Here is a 20,408-nt window from a genome sequence, read left to right as displayed (position 1 = left end):
GGGCAGGAGAATCCCCTTCAGGGTCATGCCTAACACTCGGTACAAAATAGATTCACTATAGCAGAGTTTTCTTAAGGAAAATAAATTCAGTCATATAAATCAGACATTGGTGCCATATATACCATTTACTGCCAACTTTATAAGTTGCAAGGGATGAGAAGTATTCTTTATAAAAGGAGATTGAAGCTTTTAAATTTATATATCTTACAGAGATGTGGGTTAAGAGGGGATTCATTGGAGGTCTGTAAGTGGAATAGGGGATATAATGAAGGTAACATAAGTAATATTTATATTCTCTTGGTCTGTAATCAGGATAGAGCAAGAAATAATGAGTTCAAGCTTCATAAAGTTCCATTTAAAAAGGAGAAAGGAATTGGTTCTCAGATAGAGTGATTAGTGAATAGAATAGATTCAGTAATCATGTTTGTGTTGAGTGATAGGTAGCTGTGTTTTGTACAGGGACTGCAAGCCTGGCAGCTTCTTGCAGTTTTCTCTCTCTCTCTCTCTCTCTCTCTCTCTCTCTCTCTCTCTCTCTCTCTCTCTCTCTCTCTCTCTCTCTCTCTCTCTCTCTCTCTCTCTCTCTCTCTCTCTCTCTCTCTCTCTCTCTCTCTCTCAAGTGAACTTGGGTAGAACATGCCATTGTCAAACAACTTCAATAACACCAGGCATGCAGCAAATGAAATAGGCTTTGCTGTAGTGTGTAGACAGTTGGCCAACAGTGATTATGGACAAAAAGGGCCTTAGTCTCAGAAGGAGAGGTGGACCATGTAGCTAGTAGGATTGTAGAAGAGTATCAACATAGCTAGCAAGTGATAGTTGGCACACAACAAGTCTGGCATATGATTCAGAATAACCAGGCTGGCAGATATCGGCAGGTTATGGGTGGTGTTGGTTATGGGCATACTCTGAATTCTAAGTCATTGTTGATGTTCGGAGACAGTTTGCATGACAGCACTGTTAAGTGCTTATGGGTTGTCAGCTCAGCTAGCTGGAGGATGAATCTCAGCTTAAGTGCAAAATTTGCTAAGAAACAAGCTATAGTTATTTTAAAAGCAAGGACAGTGTTAAATATCAGAAGCTTTTGTGTGAAGTTGCCTTTCAGAAGATGAAGCAAGTACACCCTGTATATCTTGACATGTGTGGCTCTATCTTCCTATTCACTCACTGCTGTTTTGCTCTTCAATGATGAAATATTTAGCACATATGGGCTTATTCATGTTACACCTCTGCATCCATAGGTTGATATTAAAGGAGCCACAATTGCCCCCCATCATTCCTAAATCTAGAATCTGGAAGTACTTGGTAGTTGTGCTTCATATATATGAATGTTGGCAGTTTGTTTAAAGTGCATGGGCTCTTTTTTTTTCTCTCCAAGATTTTGACTGTACATGGTGAAGGTATTTTGCGATATCTTTGAAAATAGGAGCTTTATTATGTTTTATATCATATGCTGCACATTGTACGTGATCTTACAAGTTAACTTTCAAAAGTATTATAGTCACCATTGGCTAAGCTGAAATAGAAGGAATGTCCTTTGCTTCCTCCTCCTCATTTGGTAGGGCAGCTGATGGGTGCACTTGTAATATTCTTGGAACCTACCAATATTCTTTTATATTTAAGATATTTTCAATAACCTTATCAGTTAGCCTTGTTAATAATTTTTTTTAATAATATCAATATGAAAATAATGAAGTCAAAGTATTAACCCATCACAAAATTTGTGGAAACATGATTCACTTAATTACATTGACGTGCACTTTATCTCAATTGATGTGTGATAAGTCCTGTAAATGTGATTGTTTTATATGTATTATTAGTTTCTACAATTTTTCTGAAGGATTAATACTTTGACATTATTATTGTTTATATATTGATATTTCTGAAAATCAGTTCGAGGTAAGGCAAATTGATAAGGTGATTGAAAGTATCATGAAGATAATAAAATATTGGGGAGTGGCAAGATTTTAATGAGTGCACCAATGAGTTGTCCTGCCAAAAAAGGAGAAGGAATGGTTGAAAGCTTCTATATCAGTTTAGCCTATGGTCACTATGGATAGTCATTATACATTTTTCTGCATTGCATTATCATATTGCATGGGATAGCTTTGATCCAGCTTTGCTCATGTAGTTTTGTCTTTATTGGTGGAAGACTTCATTTGAGCTTAGAATTAATATGAACAGCCTATTGGTGGAAGACTTCATTTGAGCTTTGAACTAATATGAATAGCCTGTTCATAGATGTTTGGGCTATTTATTGAATCCAGCTTAGATATGTATGCTCAGGCTTTTCATGTTTGCTTTATATGGAAATCCAATAACTGGGTTTTTTTTTTTTTTTTTTTTTTTTTTCTCCCCACTCTCCACATCATAGTGATGGCTGAAACTCAAGAAAAAGAAACCAAACTTAACTAGGTATCATTGTAAAACAAAATTACTTGCTTTATAAGGTACATCTTAAGCTTCTTTATGTGTATCCTTTAAATTCTTTGAACTTACTTATATGAGGGAAATTTGGAGTGAGAAATGTTTAGGGATGAAAGAACAATGAAGAAATTGACATATGCTATGTATGGTTAAGACATGGGTTATGATCTCCAAGTTAGACATATTTACAATGTATGGCTGAGACATGGGTCTCTTTTAAGTTAGGTCAAGGAAGAGGGCCCTGCTTTGAAATTGTTAAATGCTTAGAATAAGGTTTATTACAAATTATATTAAAAATTTTACATCTTTTATATATATGTTACTTTATTTCATAATTTTTTCTCTTTCTCTTCCAGTGCAATTCAAATTAAGATACTCTATCTGTATTAGACTGATATATCTGCATGTTCAAGATACTTTTCTCCCTACACACACACACACACACACACACACACACACACACACACACACAACCCAAGGCTGAATTAAAATCCATCTTAGCTCTTAGTCTTAAGAGCAGGGAGGAAGCAAATTCTTGTTGATGAAGGGTCAGTTGAATAAGCATATCAAGGGTCCAATAAATGAAAGAATTTTCAGATGCTATTCTCTATTAGACTTGTGCCCTTTCTACAACAGATCCAATCAACTGGTCAGATCAGACAAAACAACCATTCACAACTGCTCTCCACTCAACTTCCCTGCTTCATTGGTATCCCTTTTTCATCTAATGCTCTCTTCACACTGTCCATCTATTCCACTTATATTCTTCTCGTTAGCCTTACACCTCATTTCTGATCCAGCTATTTTTATCCATCATGTCTTCCTCTTTCTTTTTCTACCCAAAGTGTTGTAAGAAAATTACTTGAAAAGATAGATAGGTCCAAAGTAGAGGATGCCATCTCAAGTATTCAGATGCCCAGTGATTAAACATTTGTGTTTACTTCAAAACTACAAATACTCACTAACATAGTCCCAGGTATTCTCATCCCTCTCTTCCAGATTCGTATGCACTCACAAACTCCCACATTGATTGTCTTAGCTTTATTTTCACATTCCATTCTGACATTACTGCACATCTTGGTTGAATATCAACCTCTTTTCTTGCTCTTCTCTGTCCAGATACCCTTCTAAACTCTGATTTGCCGTTCCTTTTCATTGGTGATGTACATTTCAGGAGTGAAATGTAATGGATATATTAAGAAAGAGCTATGGATGCTGCTGTTACTTATTTATTGTACAAATATAGTTTTGGGTATTGCAGTGACAACTAATATAAATTGATAGCTGTCACCATCTTAGGTTTTCAATAGCGTGGTTTAGAAGTTGAAGCCACTCAATTCTAGCAAGTCAAGTTCAAGAGAGAAGCTAGTCTCTCTCTTCTATCTCTCTCTGAATGAAGGAAAGGGAAGTGCAATAGTAAAGGTGCTGTGTTGTCAATCACCTCCTCCCAACAAAGGTGGAGAAAGAAATTTCCGTGGCAGAGAGATGGCATCATAATCAGCCACCTAGTCAGAGCACAGTTTTCATTGCTAGATGTCAAGGTGAAGGTTGTCATAGGATATGCATGAAATTTAAGTTTCCAGTGTTATCCCATCCTTTTATACTGGCAGTTTGTGCAGCTCAGTTTCTCTTTGATAAACATGTAGAAAAAAAATGTCTGCTTTGATATATTGGTGCATAGTGCACAGCAAGCTAATATAGAGGAAAAATGCCTTAGATTATTTCTTTAAAATCAAGATATGTTTTGTCAGTTTTACAAATAAGTGTTGTGCAGTTTTTTTTAGAATGATAAAGTTGAAGCTTCATATTCCTAGCATGGTAAAAAAAATTCCTACTAAGATCAAGGTCAAGTGTGAATGCAGGAAAATGCCTGAAAAATCATAATCAAAAGTAATCATGAAATTTAGATGTGACTGGATGCTATTTTCCTCAGTGTTATTGTTATTATTATTATTATTATTATTATTATATTGTTATTAGTATTATTATTAGTATTAGTATTAGTATTATTTTTTATTTATTTATATTTTATTTTATTTATTTGTTTTTTATTTTTATTTTATTTATTTATTTATTTTATTTTATTTTATTTTTTTATTTATTTATTTTTTTTTTCCCTCCAAGTCAGCATTTTAATTTGTTAATATTTATGTATGCTTACGCATGAAATGTACAAGTTTAAGAGTCGTATCTTGTGAGGCCTGTTAATCATTAAAAGTTTATTCATAATTATGTACTGCTATATGTACACTAAAGCCCTTGCATTCATGACTGATCAAGTCACCCCTTATAGGGACTGCCACGTGTAGGCCTGATCTCTTCTTGCAGCTTCCCTTATTTTCTTAGGTTATGTTCTTATTAAGAGCTAAAATTTAGGAGTAATCAGTGCTCATATTATTTTTTTTCTCCACTTAGTGTAGCTTAGACTTTCTGATCTTGTAGTAAAGACACACAGGTACACATGAGAGCAGGGTTTGTTGGCTTCATGCTCTTTTAGAACAAAACCTGGTGAATAAAGGTTGTAATTTGAGAGAAAGGAAGCCCAGATTAAGACTTAGAACCTTAGCCCTTGTAGTTTTGAGACAAGGATGGTAATAATTTCACCACTGGACCACATTGAATATGTAATAATGCAATATTGGTGATGGATATGTATTTAAGTGACAAGGAAAAAATATTGTGCACTATAGACTCATCTTTCCTTATCTACTTCAATACACTTGCAAGTTACAATTGAAACTTGCCAATATATCTTGTATTCTTCTTTGGTATGTTTCCTTAAATTGATGGAGGTTCTTATCTGCATTTCTTGAGACAATCATCAGTATTTGCTAATGAAATGTGTATGTACCTTCAGCAGAAATGTATCTGTGAACACATTGCTGCTCATCCATAATTACCATCCCTTGAAATGATTGTATGCAAAATTAATCAATGTGTGCAGTGATTTTATATATATATATATATATATATATATATATATATATATATATATATATATATATATATATATATATATATATGCATCTTAGAATTTGGCATCATTTTCTTCTTGAAAGCAACATTGTACTACCATAATATCCACAGTCATGCTATTCTATCACAGCCAGTACTGTAAGAAATTGTACATGAATGACTAAATAGTGAAACATTTGATGAAGGAAAGTAAGAACAGAGATTTGTTATATTCAGCCTTTGTAAAGGTGTCTCAATACTACATTGATGTAATTTGGACAAATTAGTCATCATTTCAAATGCGATGGACATGTTAATTCATATTTTGGTAAAAGTATTAATTAATTTTACCAGTCCCTTTGCAATTGAAGTTTGAGTCGAATTTGTGAATGCAAGGTCTCTAGTTTACTATGAATTATTATTTTTTTTATTTCATTCACTGAATTTTTAAGATATATAAATATATTATTTTGCTGAGTGAAAACAAATCATGTTTTTAGTAGTAAAATAATTTTCCTTTGCAACTCATTCATATTTGAACTTTTTTTTTATTTCAGGTAAGAAAGTTCAAGACTGAAGCACCACCACTACCAGAGTCTCCCTCTACCTCTAACTGCAGCAGGCCCAGCAGGAGCTCTGCCCGTGCTGCTCGAGTCCTAAGTCGAGTGTCCCTTGAAGATTCAGAGGAGGATAACTCAGAGGAGGAGGACCACCATCACCGCCCTCAACCACCACGCAGGTCCCGCAAACGCTCGGTCCGACATATCCCAGCCTATCACGAGAGTTCTGATAACCACCCAGGCCACACCTCAAGTGAAACTGTTTCCCCTGATCTTAAAGACCGTGTACCATCACTTAAGATTAAATTGCCGGATGCTGTGCCTAATATCACTGATGAATTACCAAAGAGAAAAGAAGACAGTTCTAGTGCAAAGAGAGAATCTAGCCATTCAACTGATATCAGAGTCAGTGTTGCAAACCAAGCTCTGAGTAGAAAACATTTAATTGAACCAGTGAAGGAAGTGTGTGCTCCTGAGATTTCCACATCTTTGAGAGTACCAGTGACTTCAGTTGTCAGTGGTGATACTTCTGATGGAAGATTGTCTTTGAAAGTCATTCCACCTGTCTCTCCTCACGGAAAGACAAAAGAAAGGGAGCAAAAGTATCCTAGTGAAGACACTTCTGTGACAGCTTTAAGTGCAGAATTACAACCTGTTGTGTCATTGAAAAGAATACAGCAAGGTGGTGAACAGACTGTTTTGAAATCAACTGGAAAATCAGATGTCGTAACTAAGTCTTCTCATATTAACAGTCAGAGTAAGTGTATAAATTCAAATGCACCCAATATAGACATACTTGAACAACAAGAAAAGGAGAAAGTAAAAGAACCTGAAAATAAGGAAAAGTTATCTTCTGTAACACTACAACAACAGAAACACAAAGTTGCCAAATCAGCACCAGTAAGTGAAGCATCTGCTAAAGTTGAGAGTGCTAAAGACTCCTTACCTATCATTGAAACACATCCTGTAGTGCACAAGGCAAGTGACATTAAGAAGGCTTCTGAAAGTTTATCAATAAAGGATGAATGTGATCAGTATAGTGGTGGTACAGCAATACAAAGTATAAAGAAAGTTGAAAAGGCAAAGAAGCCAGATTATAGCACTGTAGAAGTCACAAAACAGTTGTCCAATTTGGTTTCAAGAGAAGGGAATGAATCCAAGTTACCAAGTTCTGTGACTATAAGCAAGCTTGATAACTTAACTGTCCCAGAAGTTTCAGGGAAGAAAACTGATGGAGAATCCAGAGATCTGTTGAAAACTAATGAAATAAAAAGTTTGGATGATATAAGAAAAGCCCTTTCCAGTGACACTCTTTCAATTGAAGTTGTTAATGTTCACAAAGGTGAAACAACCAGAAAAGATTGTTTGGAAGTTGAAGAAACCTCAGCAAAAACCTCAGAATCTTTATCACATACATTAGTAGGTCCTGCCCCAAAGGTTCCATTAGCACATGGTCCTGTGAAAGCTAAGATTTGGGAGAAGTTACTTGACACTGCACAGAAAAAGGGAGACCCAGTGAAAGACTCTAAACAAGGATCTAAGGATTCATCACCAAAAAGTGACATTGATCAATCAGAAAGACCAGAATCTCACAAACAGAGAAGAGAAAGTTTAAAAGAAGTTGAAAAGGAATCAGCACAGAGGTCTGACAGTAATTTAAGTTGTGTTTCATCTGAAAATCAGGAAAATATTATCAAGAAGCTTGTTATTACAAAAGTTTCAGATTATGAGCCAAGATCTCATTCTATCACCAGTCTTCTTTCCACAAGTAATAAAGATAGAGAAAGAGAAAGAGGAGGCATAAAAGAAATAAGACTACAGCTTGGAGAAGAAAGTGGAACAGAAGAGTTGCAGAAAAGTCATAATTTGTCAAGTTATACTCCACCCTTACTATTGAGTACATTATGTGGTGGTAAAGAATCTAACCTAAGTGTACAATCAGAAATTGCACAGCAAAGTAGGGATCTTACACCCAGCTGTAATATTAAAACCCCTTCAGTTTTTGCAAGTGAAACTGAATCTGAAACCCAAAAATTACCACATTCACAGCCAGAAAAGACTGCTATTCATGGTGTTGAGAAAGTCATCCAAGAGCAGTCTCCTGTGGATACAAGTTTAGATACTACTAAACATTCAGATTTTGTGGACACTACTCTTTTATCAGTTCAACCTAGTGCAAAGAATACACTACATACTGTTAAGAGTCTTTTGCCTAAAAGCAAGATTACTGTAGAAGAGACAAAATTACCAAGTTCTGTTGCAGAGCAAAACTTCCCACATAAGACCGAAGGCATTCATACACAAGTCTTAGAAAGCAAATGCACTGAAAGTGAAATATTGAGCAGCAAATCAGAAATAGGACCAAATATTCCTGACAACTCAAAACAGATTAGTATTTTGACATCACCTCAAATCAGTAAATCAAAAGGGAAGACACAAACCTCTTTGCCAGCTGTTGGAACAGATAAATATATAGATTTCTCTGATGTTCCAAAACCAGGTGGACAAATTCCTAGTAAAGAAGTAAAGGCTGTTAGTTCTGTGATTCAGCCTGTTCATAAATTCAAGAGCATTGAAAGTCTTATAAGTGACAAATGTGAAATTGAAAGTAAGGAAGACAAGAAAGTAAAGCAGCTTCTAACAGTTCCGCAAAATACAGAATTAGAATCTGCACAGGACACCAAGTTGCACATTGAGGTTGGTGACAAATCACTTGCACTTGCAGAAAAGGATTCATCAAAAATTACAAACTCTCCTAGGACAACTACACCAATAACAAAGCTTGCAGATACTGAAAGAGGAAGATCAACAAGTTCAGAACTTCCACATGCAGCATCAGAATACACAGATCTAAAAGTAACTGCAGATATCTTTAAGGTAGAAGAAAAGTCTGCTTTCATTGAAAAAGAAACTGTTGATATTGATAAGAATATAACTTGTAACAAAGAGTCTTCAATATCTATTTCAACATCTGAAGATACAAGAACTAGTGTTGAGCAGCTAGCCCTTTCTTCAGAAAAGATAACTGGAGACCAAAGGACCTCTCCAGTATTGTTCAAGGATACCCAGTCATTGGTGAAGCAGCCTCATTCACTGCATAGTAACGTAGTCAACAAGGATTTCATTGTTGCATCAGCTCCATCCTCTGAAGATGCACATGTGGTAAAGACTGAATCCAGTGTTATATCTGAATTTACAAAAACAAAAAAACTAGAGGAAAAAGCTGAATCTTCAGCTGAATCAAAATCATTTGAGTGTCTTACAGAAAGTGAAGTTAATTTTGAATCAAAAAGTAAAACAAAACTTGAATTAAATCCAGAATCAAAAGATTTTGCATCAAAATCTGAATTAGCTACTAGTTCAGAGGACACACATGCTCAGAAAAAAGTTGAGTCAAGAAGAGATCCTGCTTCTGAATTAAAATCAAAGGAGGCAAGTGAAAAAGTATTTTTAGAATTCAAAACAAAAGAGGACTTGAATTTGAAGAAAGATTATAATCTTGAAGTTGAAAATCCTGTTTCTAGTAAGGCAAAGAATGAGACAGATAGTGTTTTAGGTGGCACACAGTTGAGCACTGGCACACTTGATCATAAGATTTGTTCACCATATAAGAATCCAACAGAAAGTGCTGCTGACAGTATTAAGTTCATTGAGCATCAAGTTGGTGTATTGTCAGTTTTGAAAGGAAAAACTTCAAAGAATCAAGGTAGCAGTTTATCAGAGGTCCAGGGTGATGTTAAACATACTTCAAAGGATAATAGTAATGCCCAAAAAGTAATTGGAAAAGAACACAGAGTTGAAGTCAAGGAAGATCAAACAGATCCTCAAGCAAGAGAATCATTAGCAGAGTCTGATTCGAGGATTGTTTATGAGTCATCTGCTAGCAGTTCAACAAGCTCTAGTGCACCATTAGTTAGTGAAGGTAGTTCACAGAAACCAGCAGCTGGTGAAATTTGTTCTAAAGTAGAAGTTGCTTCAGATCTTAATCTCGCATCTCTCAAGGCAGAAGTTCATATTTCATGTGCACCTACTGCAATTCCCTTTATAATACAAAAGACTGAAACCAGTCCCAATACAAGTCCTGGATTTGAAAGGGAAAAAAGTTTGTTATTCATTGAAACCAGCAAGGCTGAAGTCAGTTCTGTGAAGAGAACAGCTGCATTAAAGGAGCAGAAATTGGAGTCCACATCAAAATCATTAAAACAGGAAAGTGGTACAGTAAGTACCACCAAGACAAACACTGTAGCAGAAAGTTTCCTAAAAAGTGAAGGGGATCTCTTTAGTACAGATGAAGAAAGGATTGTAGATTGTACTGAAAGAAGAAATATTAAGGTAGAGTCTACTGAAAGTTCCAGGGTATCTAGTTCACAGATTACAGACACTACTGATATCAAAACACACACTGTATCTCTACTGAAGGATCAAGTTGACCTTGCAGATATAAACACCACCAGGACTGAAGAACATTTTGTGACAAGAAACATCACCAAAACTGAAACTGATGCAACAGAAAACTTTCCAGGAAATGAAGCTAGTGTAGGCATTACCAAAACTGAAACAGGTACCTCACAAAGTTCTTCAAAAAGTGAAGCCTCCTGTACTGCTTCTGTCAATAAAAGTGAAACAAATATTATATCAAGTTCCAAGAATGAAACTTGTTCTTTGAATGTTGACATTTTCAAAGTAAATACCACAAGTACTTCAAAGAGTGAAGTTTGTCTTGCTGGTATAGACATAAAAACTGAAACAAACATCATACCTACTTCTTCAACAAGTGAAATCAGCAATACTTGCAAAAATACCACCCATACTGAAACAGGTATCACACAGAGTTATTCTGAGAGTGAAACTTGTTCAGCTGGCAGAGGCATAACCAAGACTGAACCAACAACTATACTGAGTGGTTCTTCTGAGAGTGAAGTTTGTGATTCTGATATTAAAAATGGGACCAAGACTGTAAAAGATACTGCACCAAGTTCTGAGTGTGTACTTTGTCCTTTGAGTACTAACACCCCTGGGACTGAAGCAATCAGCATACAACATCCCACAAAAGTTGGTCAAATTGGGACAGACATCACCAAGACTGAAAGAAGTACCACGCCAAGTAGTTCTAAGAATTCATTACTTTCTGCAAATTCAGATACCACAGGAAAGGAAATAAATACCACACAAAATTTTCCAAAGATTGAAGGTCTTGTGAGTACAAACTCTGCACATAGTTCTTCCAAAACTGAAGTTTTCTCTCCTGCAACAGGTACTACTGAAAGTAAAACAAATACAACTGCCACTAAAGTTTGTACTATAAGCACAGACACAGCCAAGGATCCCAGCTTGATACACAGTTCTTCAAGAAGTGGACATAGTTTTCCTAGTACAGACATCACCAAAGTTGAAACTGATACAATACAAAGTTCTCCTAAAAGTGAAATTTGCCCCACTGCCACAGTCATTACAGAGGCTGAAGCAAATACCACACCAAGTTGTCCGGAGAAAGAGATCAGCCTTGTGAGTACAGACACTGACAAGACAAAGGGTGAAAATTGTTCTTCAGACACAGATATTAAGAGTGTGAGAAGCACCACTGCTAGCAATTACAGCAGTGGTGTTTGTCTTTTTAGTCAAGACCTTGTAAAGAAAGCAGAGGCTTCAATAAGTACTCTTGAGTATTCTACTGAGGACACTAAGATAGAAACAAGTACCACACCCAGTTTGGCTAAGAGTGAGGTTCACTCTCTTAAAACAGATATTACCAAGGCAGAAATAAGTGCTACACCAGGTGAGGAAGGAGAAAGTTCTGCAAGTACAGGGATCACCAAGACCAAGGATAATAATATACCAAGTTCTCCTAAGGGTGAGACTTCTCTTCTTGGTACAATCACTGCAAAAAGAGAAGTTTCTCTGACCAAAACAAATACTACTAAGGAAAAAGTTTGTCTTGTTGATACATTTACTTCCAGGACTGAGAGTGGAATTCCTGAAAGTTCTGCTAAGGGTGAAGGTCATTCCCAAATTGCATTGACAACCAAGACTGAAATCTTTCCTACCATTGGGGAAACTAATATTAATGAAGGATCATCTAATATCTCTGACAACTTAAAGCAGGGTGTACTTCCAGGATCTTCAAATTTGAAGCTGCAACTTAGAGCTTCAGCTGAAATTCACCCAGTTTCCTCTTCAAAGTCCTCAGAAATTACAGACAGCAGCACTTCAGTTCAAGGTAGACTTGTTTCTGAGCATTCACTTGTCACTGTTAATGAAAGGCCAGATCAAGCTAAAGAAAAGAGTGATTTGACAGAATCTAACATTGCCAAAGTAAAGGTTGATCCACCCAGCAAATTGAACACAGATATTGGACAAGTTGAAGTCTCAAGTCAAGTGTACTGTGAGAAATCAGACAGTGCAAAAGGCATAGTAAATAAACTATTTGGGAGTTGCAAAGAACCCACAGAGGACAAAGATTCAGGAAAGCACAACAGTGCTGCAAATACAAACAAATCTCCACCAGCAGGTGAGGTAACAACTGATATATCCCAACCTGAAAAAGTTACTAAGGATCATACTTGTTCTTCAGACACACTAACCAAAGAAAGCACAGAAGACAGCACAACTTCAACAAATTTTGAAGACACAGAAGTCAAGGATCAACAGCAGCAAAAAACATCAAACATTCAGCAGAGTTCTCCTGTTAGAACACCAGAGACATCTGCATCACCAGAAGTAAAGGAATCAAGTGATAGTCAAGAGAAAGAAGTATCCGATCAAGAAACGTCAGATACTGACAGTTCTTCCAGTTCTGATTTACTTATAAAGGTGAGGGAAGTGTATGACACAGTGACAAAGTAAGTATGACTTACTGAAAAAAAAGACTTGCATATAGAGTGTGGCTGTAAGACTTCATTTGTGATGTTTTTAATTTATTTTATTATTTATCTATTTATTTATTGATTGATTGATTGGTTTATTTTATATATATATATATATATATATATATATATATATATATTATGTTTTTTTTTTTTTTTTTTTTTTTTTTTTTTTTTTTTTTTTTTTTTTTTTTTTTTTGGGGGGGGGGGGGAGGAGAGATGAATGTGAAAATATTAGCTAGAATTGTAAGTAGCAAATGCTGATGGATAAGTGAAATCAGAATCTGCTGTTATTATCATATTCTCTCCATTATAAATTGAGAAAATTTTAATAATTAATAAAAAGTGTTCTTTATCTGAAACAAAACCAAAACTCCCTTCATCTAAAAGTAAATATTGTATTAATATATGATGTTTCTCCTTCAGATGGGTCGCCGCAGAAAGACACAAGCTGGAGCAGCTGAAGAAGACAAGGACATTGTGACTTTGCCAAGCTCACAAAGAAATCAGAAATCTAAGGAGGTAACAGATGAAAATAGCACTGATGGTATGGAGGAAGGGGAGACCAGCACAAGAGTCTCTCAGAGAACCACACGAGGACGATCTAAAAGGGAGAGCAGTAATGGAGATGTAGATCAAGAAGAGACCATGAGCACAAGGCGTCAAAGGAGAAGTTCCCGCAGTGCCAGCGTAGAACAAGAAGAGTCAGTGAGCACGAGGCGCCTAAGGAGAAGTTCTCGCAGTGCCAGTGTAGAACAAGATAAAATCTTAGGAGCAGAGGTCAGTAGATCAAGAACACGTAGAAGCTCTGCTCAATGTGCTGTGGAAGAGGATGCAGAGATAGAATCTGAGAAACGCCAGGTGAGAAACATCAGCACACAAGATGACAGCTCAGACACAGAAATCCCTCAGAAAAGAGTCCGCAGGTCCCATAGACATAGTGCCGATTCTGAAGAGTCTGAAGAGGAAAGTAAGGTGGTGGATAAAACAACACCAAAAGGAAGAAAACTTGAGAGCATTGAGGAATTAAATGAAAGTCAACATGATACTCCTAAAAAGCCAAAAGATTGTGAAAAACAAGATAAGATTGACAATAAAAGTGGTGATGCTAGTGAGGAAACTTCAAACAGAAGCCCTTCAAGTGATACAGAGGAATCAGGACAAAAGGAAAAGAATGAGACTTCTGACAAAGAGGAATTGCTTGAGAAACATAGGCAACATACAGATACTGACAAGACTAGCACAAAAGGTGATGATGACACCAGTGCTCAGATGAAAACTGAGGTAGAGTTCAAGAAAGATAGGAAAGAACTCTCAGCCCCATTGAAACTGCAGCGCAATGAAGTTAGGCTGGCATCCACTGAGGATGACAGGCAATTACTATCGAGATCTCGGTGAGTATGTCACAATCTTTGTTAGGGGATTATAATAATAATCAGGTATTTTAATTGATAGTTTGCCTAAAGTTCATATATATATATATATATATATATATATATATATATATATATATATATATATATATATATATATATATATATATATATATATATATATATATATATACACACACACACACACACACACACACACACACACACACACACACACACACACACACAGGGTGACCTGGGAGGAAAGTCATATTCTCAGAAATTAAAGATCAAGTCATTCTAAGTTTGAAATATTTTGTGGTCAAAAGCTTTTAGTGGTCTGCTTTAGAAATATAAGACATTTGAATATGAACATGCCTCAGTGGTAAGTGGCAACACACAGGCTGTCCTGCAACATCCAGTTCATCGCTTTTTTGCCATATAGCATTTGTTATGGTTTACCTTCTACAACAATACACCGTGTTTTTTAATTCAGTTATCTTTGTTATTTCCTGTGTTTTTTAATTCAGTTATCTTTGTTCATGGAAATATTGAAGTGTTATCAAGTAACAGCCTCATGATGTCAAAGCCCACCTTTGCTGCCCTCTCCTCCCCTCCCCTTTGCCAATTCTAGGAGTGTTAATAATAAAGTCTGTAACTTGTAAACCATGGCATGAAAAGCATTTGACCATAGAATGTTTCTGACTCGAAGTGACATGATCTTTACATCTGAGAATGTGACACACACACACCAGAGATCCAGATGTCATGAAAGTGGTCTGACCATATAAACAGCTCCCAGTAGACTTGCATCCCATCCATCTTTCTCTCTCTCTCTCTCTCTCTCTCTCTCTCTCTCTCTCTCTCTCTCTCTCTCTCTCTCTCTCTCTCTCTCTCTCTCTCTCTCTCTCTCTCTCTCTCACGAAAACTGAGGAACTAAAAAAAGGGATCAGACTTGATTGTTACCATCTTTTAAAGCTCTCCAGTGTCACTCACCTGTATCTGCATATTTAATACTCAAATTCATTGTTTATAGAATTGCCATCTTCATCTCTCCATGTTCTTGCCTCTCCTCTCAGTCTTTTGCATTTGATCTCTACATTCATCTCTTGCACTGAACTTCATGATTTCACCAAAGCAGATTAGCTGTGAAATAATAATCTTCCATATATATGAAATCTTGAGTTACCTATAAGGTTATAGTAGTTATTATTTGTGGGCTTCATGTACTGTATATCCACTACAATATTTTGACTATTGTGGCAAGAGAATTTTAGAGTGAGATTATTTTACCTTTGATATTGTAGCATTCCCATTTTATGGCAGTGGTACTCACAGTTTTTGACACTAGATTTATATTATCAGGTTTTGCTGTTATATCATTCATTAATCATTAGATATTGTTGACACCCTGTTGTAAGTTATGGATACTAATAGAGATAAAAAAAAAATTGTCACAGGCATCATATTTTGCTTTGTAAAATTTGTCACAGGCATTATATTTCACTTTGTATAATTATGTTCATTACTTTAAAATATGTGAGAAATGACAAATGCAATATTCCAGGTCAAGTTCCTCTAGGTCTCCTTCTCCAAAGAGCACAAAACATCCTGAAATCCCATCAAAGTCTAAGAAGGAAGCTAGGATTAGCAATAGTGAAAAGCCTGACCAAAATAAGATGCAAGAAAAACAGCTGGAGTCAACTGATAGCAGAAGTCCCTGTGAGGAATCAAAGAAGACAAGCCATCGACCCAAATTAATGAGAAATGAGGTTAAAGTTGCACAGAGTTCACCTGAAAAATCTGAACGAAGTAGGAAACACAGCTTCCATTCAAGTGAAAGGTATATTGTTTATTTATTCTTTCTTTTGGGGAGTTGGAAGTAAGACTTAATGTATGAGTATATAAACAGCCCTCCTGGATTCGAAAGAAATTTAACACATCAAACAATTGCTTTGTCTGGTAGAAATTTAGTCAAGAGTGAGAGGAGACATGATTAAAACACTGATAAATTATATGAAGGAAGTATAGATTACTGTTGTAGAAAAGAAAACTATCTTTTATGTATTCAGAAAGGACAGCCTGTAAACCTAGGAGAGATGAATCATGCAGCATATTTATGGATTTCCTACTTTCAGTTCATCAGATGAGTCTTCAAGGTCTCCCACTCCCAAGAAACGTAAAAAGAGGCACTCCTCATCTTCAAGTTCCTCTAGCAGCTCGTCAAGATCTAGGTCACGACACTCCCGGAAGAGGTATGAGAAGCATTCAAGTTCTGATCACAGGAATGATTCTGGCTTAGCGGATCAGCATCCTGTAACAAAGTCAGCTGAAAGTTGCATATCTAAAGAAGATGAGGAGAATGAGAAGACAAAACATAGACCCGTAAATTTCCCTGGTAGTGGAAAGAAAAATCGCCACTCATACTCGCGTTCAAAGTAAGTAAACATGAATCAATTATACTAGACATTTTGAGAGAGCTAAATTTAGAAGAAGGTAGAGAGCCTAAAATTGTTACATCTTGAATGGAATAAGGAATGAATGTGTTTAATCTCACTTCTTCCTATTAACAACATCATCATTCTTAAATGCATCACAGGTGCCATAGCTTCATTCTTATCTATATACCAGGCCAGCAATTCCACATCTTTCTCTCTGACCAGAAGAAAAGCTCTCAGGAGAGGTTTTCTATTTTCTGATTTATGCTCATCTCCTTTGTGCTACTGTGTATGTTCAGGTAAGTAGTTGTATTTAGAATCCTACATCACAGGAACAATTTAATTTCCTTGACCTGTCTTTCAAAATGTTCTAGATCTCCAGATGAGAAAGTCTCAAAAGATGAAGAACCTGATGTACAGCATGATGGCACTTCAGGTGAAGACATGAAGAGGGAAACGTACAGTGAGAATAAACAGCAGCTTGAGGAAGAGGAAATTAAAGAGCATGCAGTTACTATTGACTATTCTTCATTCAAATCAGTCCGAAAAGGTAAATAACTGTTGTATACTTAAAAGCTAGCTGTTGAGAGGAATCAAATTGAAATATCTTAATCTTCACCAAAGCATTATGAAATACAAGAAGTTACAAAGTCTTTATTCTATGACTTGAATCCTGTTCTACTAGTATGACAAAACACACTCCCTGGGATTTTATTTAGACATGTACATGATATACTTTTAAGTTCTTAGAAGAGTTTGCTGGAATACAATATTCTGCCCAAGTCTACCCCTAACTGTACAGGTCTCGAAAGATTTGCAATTCACTAGTTCCATGTTGAACACAAAATATCTCCATTCATCTGTCTGTTTTCACAAGTTCCACATAATAATATTAAAAAGTTGCACTTCCCCTATACTCTTATGTACTACATGCAACAGCATTATAGCCTCTAGGGTACTTGAAGGAAGAGGACTGATCTTCACCAGCCACACTACATGAAGATTATTAGCTAAATTGATTTATTGCTACTGCGCTATGATGTACCTTTATTTTATTCCTTCTGCACTGTGTTATACCTTTCTTGCATTTATTTATATCAACTGATGAAAAATACATCTTTTTTTATTGTACCAGATTTCAAAAAACCCATCAATACTGAACTGAAAATAGTGATTTTTTTGTTTGCAAGATCTTCAGAAACACTGTATGTGTTAGTGCTTCATATGATCAAATAATTGTCTGAAGAGTATTGCTATAACACCAAGGAAGTGTGAACAATATGTCAGAATCATTAGATAATGGCATACCATTGAAGTGGACACAGCTTATGTCTTCATTAACATTATGGAGATTGCAGGCAGGCAGTGTCTTAGAGGCATCTCACTCCATGTACCATCTTTGTCACTTTCCCAAAGTTTATTTCCGTTACTTATGTCATGTACACTTAAAACAGCATCTACTTCAAATGTATTCAGTAGTTTGTATTTGCAAAGTTAATGAATTAAAAGTGTCTCTAATATTTCAGTTAGCTTATCTAGAGGAAAGTCTCGTGAAGAGGAGGATACTGAAAAGCCTAAGAAGAAGAAATGGGGAAGTTCATCAAAAAAACCATCTGTTGATATCTCCTCAGCTTCTTTGAAGGTATATCTTTGTGACTGCATGATTATTCTCTCTCTCTCTCTCTCTCTCTCTCTCTCTCTCTCTCTCTCTCTCTCTCTCTCTCTCTCTCTCTCTCTCTCTCTCTCTCTCTCTCTCTCTCTCACAATACTCATCTTTCTGCCTAAATGCTTATTACAAAATAGTTTCACTTGTCTGTGCTTGGGTCAGGGGAGGATCTCAAGTGCTACAAATTTTAGGCCCATTTCTGAGCCTCAATCTTAAGGTTGTGGGAAGTGCAGATATGACTTTTTAGAAAGAAAAAAATGTCTCATTTTCAGACCTTAATTCCTGACTCAATTTCAGACCATAATTCCTGATGTGAAGCCACTGTCTGCCTCTGAGGTTCATATGGGAGAAGACTCAGCTCCAGAGAGTGGAGAGGCTAGTGACCTGGAGGGTCCCACCCCTCCACCAGCAGTGTTCCAAGTGACAACACTCAATGAAGAGAAGGATGACAAGGAAAAGGTAGAAAATAAGCCAAGGCGTGAAGTAAGGGAAGTGGCATCACCAGTCCCAGTAAAGCAAAAGAAGCACTCTCCAAGTCCTGAAGAAAGTAAGTGAATTCTGTCCACATTTTCTCAAGATTCTGAATTTTAGTAGCAGCTCCTACTTAAATGTTGTTCCATTAGTTGTTCATCCTCCAGGATTCTTTAACTTCTGTTATTCTTTAACAAAACTATCATTTAAAGTTATAGCGGCTTTTATCAATAAATTAGTTAAATGGGAAATGTGTTAAATTTTGCAATGTGGTATAAGTAGACTGCCACAATCTACATTGGAGAAAAGTTGCCATGTGAAGCTAGACTGTCACAATCCACATTGGATGGTGGGGGAAATTAAAATGCTTCAGAAATAATGTTTCATAATATAAATCATCTTTTACATGTATGGTTATTTCATCAAAATTCAAAAGGATTTATTTTTTATTTAATCTTCAGTGCTCGGCTCTTCCTGAATGCTAATGAAGTTTTTGCAGTATACTTGTAATTGTGATATTAGATTTGAACAAGTTGAATTTGAGGCACTACCAAATCTTACTTAAAGTTGACCATTGTTTAATCCCACAACTTAACAAATTCTTTAAGCTTTAATGTTACTAATGTTACAGTGCATTTTTCATATAAGCATTACTACTTAATTTTACTCTATAGAGAGGAGCCGGAAAATTCATCTCTTCGAAGGACCTGTTCCCAGCACGAAACCAGCAATTGCTCCATCTCGCAACCCACCATCCCGAGTGGTGTACATACAGAACTTGGTGCGGCCCTTCACCATTAACCAGTTACGAGAACTACTGCAACGTACTGGGCGGCTTACTGAAAATGGCTTCTGGATAGACAACATCAAGTCTAAGTGTCTTGCCATGGTGAGATATTTTTTTAGCAGACAAATGTTTTCTTGAATGGACATTTGAATTCATTATGTGCACTATAGTCATTTGTCAGAGAATAATGCATGCTCTTCAAATTTTATTTTCAGTATGAAACAGAAGATCAGGCCCTGGAGACCAGAATGGCCCTTCATGGTGTACGTTGGCCTGTCTCAAACCCCAAAAATTTATTTGTTGACTTCTCTACTGAGGTTAGTAATTACTGCTTGTTTTAGTCTTTGTGGGGATTGGAGTTAGTAATGAATGTCACTTTCTGAGAAAAATTAGATTTCTGTTAAATCAGGCCATAAAATGGTCTTTTCTGCATATGAAACATGTCTCTACAATAAAAATTGTAGTATATAGATTGCAAAAATACCATTCTGAGCAGGGGTGATGATGGTTGTCATCACTGGAGGGATGGGGTAACTTGGACCATAGTACTTATTTATATACTGATCATGATTTCCCTTTTTTTTTTACAGCCACTTTAAGGCCACCTCTGCTTTGATAACATGCTGATATGCATAATATTTTATTCAAACCTATCAAAATGTATTTTTTCACATCACAGACTGAGATGAAGAAAAGGATGGCAGACTTTGCTCCACCGCCTCAAAAAACCATAGAAGATCGCAGGGATGAAAGGTGGAAGGTAACAATAATTACTCTGTTTAAATTAAACTTAGACCTACTTTGCTAGATTATTATTCACACAAGTTTGGCAGATTACTGAGGGACAATAGTCTTCTAGACATATATTTAT

General features: G+C 36.2%; 1 protein-coding gene across 3 annotated transcripts in view; it reads left to right on the top strand.

The window, feature by feature from the left end:
- LOC135111156 (mucin-2-like) overlaps positions 1 to 20,408 on the top strand; it is a 33,778-nt gene that overhangs the window by 6,787 nt on the left and 6,583 nt on the right. For all 3 annotated transcript variants that reach the window (XR_010273574.1, XM_064024182.1, XM_064024183.1), the window contains exons 5-14: positions 5,937 to 12,749; positions 13,229 to 14,196; positions 15,743 to 16,018; positions 16,314 to 16,613; positions 16,988 to 17,163; positions 18,140 to 18,255; positions 18,577 to 18,826; positions 19,425 to 19,639; positions 19,753 to 19,854; positions 20,217 to 20,297. Coding sequence is in view for 2 of the 3 variants with exons in the window: in XM_064024182.1 (XP_063880252.1) it covers positions 5,937 to 12,749; positions 13,229 to 14,196; positions 15,743 to 16,018; positions 16,314 to 16,613; positions 16,988 to 17,163; positions 18,140 to 18,255; positions 18,577 to 18,826; positions 19,425 to 19,639; positions 19,753 to 19,854; positions 20,217 to 20,297 (9,297 nt within the window). In the remaining variant the exon portion in view is untranslated. The remainder of the gene's footprint in view (positions 1 to 5,936; positions 12,750 to 13,228; positions 14,197 to 15,742; positions 16,019 to 16,313; positions 16,614 to 16,987; positions 17,164 to 18,139; positions 18,256 to 18,576; positions 18,827 to 19,424; positions 19,640 to 19,752; positions 19,855 to 20,216; positions 20,298 to 20,408) is intronic.

Source organism: Scylla paramamosain, chromosome 21, assembly GCF_035594125.1.
Source record: "Scylla paramamosain isolate STU-SP2022 chromosome 21, ASM3559412v1, whole genome shotgun sequence".
NCBI lineage: Eukaryota > Metazoa > Arthropoda > Malacostraca > Decapoda > Portunidae > Scylla > Scylla paramamosain.
Note: the sequence above shows the minus strand (reverse complement) of the source record. Positions and strands in the feature narration are given on the sequence as shown.